This window comes from Branchiostoma floridae, chromosome 17, assembly GCF_000003815.2.
Source record: "Branchiostoma floridae strain S238N-H82 chromosome 17, Bfl_VNyyK, whole genome shotgun sequence".
NCBI lineage: Eukaryota > Metazoa > Chordata > Leptocardii > Amphioxiformes > Branchiostomatidae > Branchiostoma > Branchiostoma floridae.
The window spans coordinates 6,531,457-6,538,495 of NC_049995.1; the positions used below are offsets into that span (position 1 = coordinate 6,531,457).

Consider the following 7,039-nt stretch of genomic DNA (forward strand, 5'->3'; position numbering starts at 1 on the left):
GTGGTTTTAGCGAAAAAATGAGATAAAGGGGTTATGTGAAATCAATTCAGTTGCAAGAGATTAATATAAACTGGTGAAATAATGTGATACTATTGTGACAACTGTCATCACATGTAAAAGAAGTTGTCACTGTTTTTCGACTGAAAAAATAAACTTGAATTAAATGTGCTAAATAGTCCTTGCCTGATAAAGGTATTAATTTAACAACTGTGACAGATTATTTCTGCAAGATAATTTTAACGATTGTGATGCTGTACAGTTATGTGTTTAAGTCATTCTTTTAAAAGTTGTAGATGCTATACAAGGTTTTGTGTATACTGTGTGTGCTTACCATTTTAACATATGATAATATGTCATTTCACGTATCAAGCTATAGTACTTAACTACTGTTAATTAATCAAAGACGTGATAAAATCCATAACTACTATACATTGTAAAATATCAAGGCAATGCTTTAACAATTTGTAGAAGAGCTATATGATGCGAGATTGTGAGCATGCTGTTGCATGTGTGTGGTTACCATGTTATATGATATATCCTTTTACGTATTGAGCTATGGTACATTACTACTGTTAATCAATTTTTATGATGGAACCCATACCTGACTAGGGTACAGAACAACTGTCACAGACCACTTCACTGCAGGACTTTGTCCAAGCTCAAAATAACTGGATGTTGGAGACCATAAAAATATTCATGAGCGAGGCTTTTGACAGATTCAGTGTGTCAATAGCCAAAACAGGCTATTGACACACTCAGTCAGTGTGTCAATAGCCCAAAACAGGCTATTGGCACAGAAACATTGTTCTTTCTGAGAAACATTGTTCTTTTATCAGTGTGTTCTTACAATACTGGCACACACAGTGTGTCAATATTCATGGCGAATATTCATATTTGCAAGGGTTTAAGTCAAACCAATTGTCTGCCTAATAGCTAATTCTGAATGATCAATGAATATTTGTTTATTAAAATTTTCCCCACACAAGTGGAAGGGGCGGGGGAACAGGTGGTGACACCTTTGCTGGCCCTCGCCCCGACATAAAAATACAATAGATAACGCAGATAAGATTGATACAAAACGACATTAACAATCGATCAGACTAACGAGCCCTTACGTCCTGGCAGGAGGCGCACTTACATGCAGTAGACCAGGTACAGAGGTTATCGGTTACAAAGTGGCTTCTGAATCTCTCAACAGTAGATTTCACAAGTAGCTGTTTGAAAGACAATAGGTCGGACTGGTGCGACGACACAGCTCCTATGCTGCGAACTGTGACATCAAGCTTGTTCCATTAGGTAACTAACCGTGGTACGTATGACATAGCAAATGTAGATGTTTTACAGCGACATGGCATCAGCATGAACGACCGACTACTCCTTGTTGGTCTGGCAGAAAATGATACATAGTTAGACAGGTCCAGATCATTCATGTTGGCTAGGGACTTAACAAATAGCATGATATCAGCGATCTCTCTCCTGTATGAGAGAGGTAACATGTTGAGACACAGTAATCTATCTCTATAGTCAAGATCACCGGCATTTACATTGTCATTGGCACGCAGAATGAACTTAGTCACCCGTCTCTGCACGCCTTCCAACAGACACATGAGATTACGTGACAGTGGAGACCACACAGGGCAACAATATTCAAGTACTGATCTAACAAGTGAAACATACAGTGCCTTGCGCACCTCCAGGCTGGAATCGAAGCCTACTGTGCGTATGATAAATCCTATCATAGAATTGGCTTTCTTTACAATGTTCACAATATGGCTGTTCCACAACAGGTCAGACTGGGCAAGAACTCCCAGGTCATTCATACTACTGACTGTGGACAGTGCAATGTCAGACATATGGTATGTAAATGTTATTGGGCTCTTGGAGCGAGTCAAACGAAGACTTAACTAACAATAACAAAACAAAACAGGAACACTAAATTACTGTAAACCCTAACTACTTTGATGGCATAAGTTGTTGGCTTTAAGGCCTGAGGATGCTGATGGATTGTAATCTCAGACATGACAACTCTCCAAAACATGGCCTCCACCCATCGTGACCCTTGACCCCATCACACAGGTAATACTTGAAGGTCACCTCTAAATGAGTCTAAATTAGTCAAATTATTTGATCCATATTTGCTTGTATGTTATCATAGAATATTTGAAAAATAATTGTCATGTTGCAAAATTAAAACTTCGTGAGCTATACAATCAAGTTCCATTGGGTAAAATCCTGCATAGTCCTTAAAATGGATTTCGACGATTCTACTATACCATAGTCAAATGTACAGTATCGAATATTTAGGAATATTTAGGTAATGCTTTACGAACTTGCAGAGGAGTTGGTAAATATAAACGTCATACAGGCAAAATCGTTCGGCAGCATAGTATAATTCGTCATCTGTAAATCATTCTATTTAATGTGATAAATATAATATCTGTTTCATGCTCAGTATCAATGATACATAAGCCAATATGCACGTTATTTATTACATAGTACTTATCAGGCTGATGCATGCAACAAAAAATTAAATAAAATCTTGTAAAAGAATGACTTGAGTTGTTTGTCATTGCTGAACATCTTTAGTTATTGCTTATTCTTTTGCATATTCATCAGGTACCTAAAACCCTTTTCGGTCCCTACGTAATGCATGTAACTTCTTAACTTTTTGAAAGTAAATTTATCATAGGTTACAAATATCAGCAGGCCACATACCATAGTCAAACATACAGTATCGAATATTCAGGCAATGTTGAATTGCAAGAATTTGTAGACGAGTATATCTAAGTTTTTGAAAGTAGTTTGAACGTTTTGAAAGAAAATAAAATATAGGTTTTATATACCAGTAAGCCACCACGCACTATGTTTTGTCATGCATTGTTCATAGGAGCACACCCTAATTCTTTAAAACGAGTGTTTTGTTTTTTAAAGTGCTGGAGACATCAGTCTTCCTAACAACCGACACCTGGTAAATGAAATGGCTAAACGTCTCCTTAAATTCACGGCATCTATTCCTGATTTAGAGACTTCGAAGTAGAATTTCTTTTGAAGAAATGGCGCGAGGTTTAACATTATACTTTTTAGTCTAAGTTTGGGTAAACATACTCTCGCCCTTTGCTCTATAACTTTCTCAAAGTCTGGTATATTTTTCACGCGTCTTTTGACGAGAACCCTCGCTCTCAGAACTGGTAGAACCACTGGGCTCTGCAGGAGGTAGGACTGTCGTAAGAAGCTCTGGTTCAATCATGATGACACTGTCTTCTGACGACGGGTCATCAGACAAGCTGACACTGTCTTCTGATGAACGGTCATCAGACATGACTGATTCGTCAGATCGTTTTTCCTCCTTCTGTAAAGGTACTAGAGGTGTAAAGCCGTCAGTTGTGGAGTCCCCAGCAGTGTCAGTGGCGTCCGACCGCGGAGAGATTCCCGATTCATCCGAGCTGCTTCCCTCATCCGTAGCGGCTAGGAAGTCGGTTCCAGATGGTGATGACGATGATGATGATGATGGTGGTGGTTTTGGAGCTAAAGGTATGAAACCGTCACTCATTGAGATGGGAGGAGATTCTTCTGCCAGTTCTTTACGGTCCTGATTGGATCCTTCATCTTGATTGACGGCACTGTTGGTCGTGTGATGGTCTGACTCAGACTGGTCGTCCAAGACAGCGTCCGACCCTGGCGACATGTCTGATTCATTTGACTCGTTTTCCTTCGTTGGTGGTACTATTGGTTTAAAGCCGTCACTAGATGAGCTGTACGGGTATGAGCCAATCCCTTGTCCACTGTCCTGACTCGCACCTACCTCCTCGTTACTGGCGGTGTGGGGAGAACTTGTACCCGTCTCCGTGTCGTGATGACCGACTTGCCAAGCAAACCAACCTTGTTCGTCTTCGAACCCCGTTGGCATGTTTGGGGGAACCTGAGGGGTGACAGTCCACCCAAACAAGCTAGACCGCCGCGATGAAGCAGACCCGCTGGTGTATGTGCGGAAGGGTTTGTAGGCTACAGATGTGGGCAGCCTCGTCCACCCAAAGAGGCTTGAGTTGTCGGAGGAACCTTTGCCGGACTCCGTATTGGTATGCGCGCCATCTGACGACTTTTTAGCTCCCTCGGTAGGCGTTTCCTGACTGTTGGATGGTGACGTGGACCATATGGCCCACTTGTGACCGGCTCCACTGGCTGAGGAAGACGGTTCAATCGTCCAATTCAACCACCCTTCTTTTGTCACTGTTGGCTCCATGTTTTTACGTGAAGTGTCCAAACTCTCAAGGGTTTCCAGAGATGTTACACTTGAAGACAGGGAGCTTCCTTCGCTTTGAAGAGCCATAAAGCCTGTCAGACGGGACTGGTCAGTTGCAACGGACATGTTGTCGTCGTCCTCTATTAAAGAGGTGATGTCACAGACTATGTTCCTCGGAAATCGGAACTATAGGAAAAGTGAAAAAGACAAAAATAGATACTAGTATTTATTAAGCATTTTCAACTGTTTTCCTGAACATTCTTCCTTGTTTATTGCTGCCGCATCGCAACCTCCAATCAAATATACTGTTCGGATTATCGATTTACTCGTGCTTTGGTTGCTTTTTATTCGTCTTTCAGTAAAAACGTGTGTCAGAAGGTTAACGCATCAAAGAAACGCGTATAAAGCACCGAGCCACACCCTAACTCTGAATGAAGAATAGCCCGACGAAACTCGTTTCAAACGGAGCTGTCTTGGATTAATTTTGGCAGATTTCTGGTGCCAAATGAAAGATAGAATCAAAGCTGGCCATGGAAGGAATACAGCCGGCCAAGGGGAGTCAGTCGGGAACCGGGACTCCCTTTGGTCAACTGTCTCCTTCCATGGCTGGAAAAGAGTACAGTTGGGCATTGAAGGAGTACAGTTGACCAAAGGGAGTCCCCTTGGCCGGCTTTACTCCTTCCGTAGCCAGCTTTGATACTATCTTTGATATGGCACCAGTAAATATACCTGGATCTTAATATTGGAATAGATCTCATGAGCTCACTTCTGCATCTCCTCCGAAGATCTTCATGTAGTCGTCCCACTCGGCGACCCAGTTGCTGCCGTCAGTCCGCGTGGAGACCGTGGAGACGCTGGAGCTGCGCCGAGAGCTCACCGAGCCCTTCGACAACATGTCGTACCTTTCCGGGGGAGACATGATACTTTGGTCACTAAGCAATAGGTTCAAGAAGATACGCCATGCCGAAACGCACATCTTGTATTCATTTGTAAGTACAGGCTGCACGAGATACATGATAGACACACACTGACATATTGACCATTATAGTAAAATCCTAATTGATATCAGTCCTACAGCTTCAACTATGACTTATCAGTCCTTGCGACTATTGCAATATGAGCAATCATATACTAGCATTTACAAACAAAATGCCCTGCCATGCCTAGTCCAAGACCTCTGTAGACTATAATAATCTAAAGACCTCTGTAGACTACCCGTACCTGCGGCCTGGAAAGTACCGTCTGACGTCCAGGTCCACGTACGGGAAGGCCTCCACGTAGGTGCCGAGCCCGTGGCGCCTCCGGAGCGTGACCCATCCGGCACCCTGCATCGGAACGTTCGGGAAACTCGCCTTGAACTTCGGACGGGCCATGTTCCACCACATGTGGGTGTGGGACCGGTTTCCCCTAGGAAAAGGTAGAAAACAGTTATTAATACGATACTGTTGATGATAGTAATGACAAAAACAACAGAAACTGATATCAATTTCGGTTATACAAACTATGGTCTAATTTTTTTAAATATTTGTTATACTTTGTTAGCTTTGTTTTGCTATGAAACAAATTTGGTTTAGTCTGATTTTGTGTACATAACGTTTATTTATGATGCATGAATTTTGTGTTAATTAGATTCAACCATTATATCCTAAATTCACCTATGCTTGATTTCATTGTTTGGCTTGATATTTTCCTTATAAGTTCATTATGTATTTCTTTGTAAAACGTAATTTTATTTATTTAATTTACGTTGATATATCAATTAGTTGCGTAGCCAACACGTGAGCTGTCATGTTCGAAGTTTGAATAATACAACTGTGATTCGTCTATCTATTTTATTCATATCGACTTATCCTTAACCATTCATACAGCTGAGTGTGTTCAGTTCAGTTCAGTGTGTTAGTTTAAACATAAACAGAGATTCTATATTCATTTTCATTTAGTCACTGTAAGCAGTGCTAAAGAAAGTTGTATCTTGTTCCGCCTAGCAAAAATGTTCATTACGTCTTTCAAGTCGTGAAATATAAACTACGTAATCTCGTACCTGTAGAGTTTTGCCGCTTCCTCGATCTTCTTACCCCTCAGGACGCAAGCCGCTACCAGAAGGAGAGGTGTCACTACAATTAAGATGGCGATCACGATGCCAGCCGTTGTTTCTATAGAATAAAACATTATTGGTTAATGCAGTGTAATTTTATTGAGCATTGATAGGCGAAACAAGAATCATACATGTATCAATTTTTGTGTTTTACACAAGCTATGAAATATTTGCAAAATAGTACTCGCTATGATAGCCATGACATTCGGGTACTTGAGTAACTATTTCAGTAACGCTGGATACATTAATAACGTTGGATGTAAATGTACATTTATATACATATATATACATAATTGATAATCAATACATACGAACAGAGACTGAATTGTGACAGTAGTTTGATAAGCAGGGGTTTTCAGATTAATTATTTTATCGCCAGGCTAGGAATTGATCAATTATATACCTGACAGTAGGTACTCGCAGCGACTTCCACCCCGGCCCAACGTGCAACTAGAAAAGAAGAAAATCAGTGGTGAATCCTCTTTGCTACTTACCACATTATAATAGATAATATCAAAGCTACAGGTAATTGTTAGTCACCAATTCAAGTCGTGCAGTAGATTGCTCGGAAAAAAAATATGTCACTCAATTGTACCGTCGTCATTTCCCAAGATGAGATTACGACTGCTAGAAAACGGGTAGCAAGATAACAGTATGTTTTTATGGTAGAAAACCTGTGCATATTGACAATTTTATCAACATTT

General features: G+C 40.8%; 1 protein-coding gene across 1 annotated transcript in view; it reads right to left on the reverse strand.

Moving 5' to 3' along the window:
- Positions 1–2,392: 2,392 nt before the first annotated feature.
- LOC118405005 overlaps positions 2,393–7,039 on the reverse strand; it is a 20,169-nt gene continuing 15,522 nt past the window's right edge. The window contains exons 21-25 of the mRNA XM_035804405.1: positions 6,739–6,785; positions 6,282–6,393; positions 5,462–5,647; positions 5,007–5,142; positions 2,393–4,426 (exon numbers count right to left, since the gene is read on the reverse strand). Of these exons, the coding sequence (XP_035660298.1) occupies positions 3,131–4,426; positions 5,007–5,142; positions 5,462–5,647; positions 6,282–6,393; positions 6,739–6,785 (1,777 nt within the window). The 3' untranslated portion in view covers positions 2,393–3,130. The remainder of the gene's footprint in view (positions 4,427–5,006; positions 5,143–5,461; positions 5,648–6,281; positions 6,394–6,738; positions 6,786–7,039) is intronic.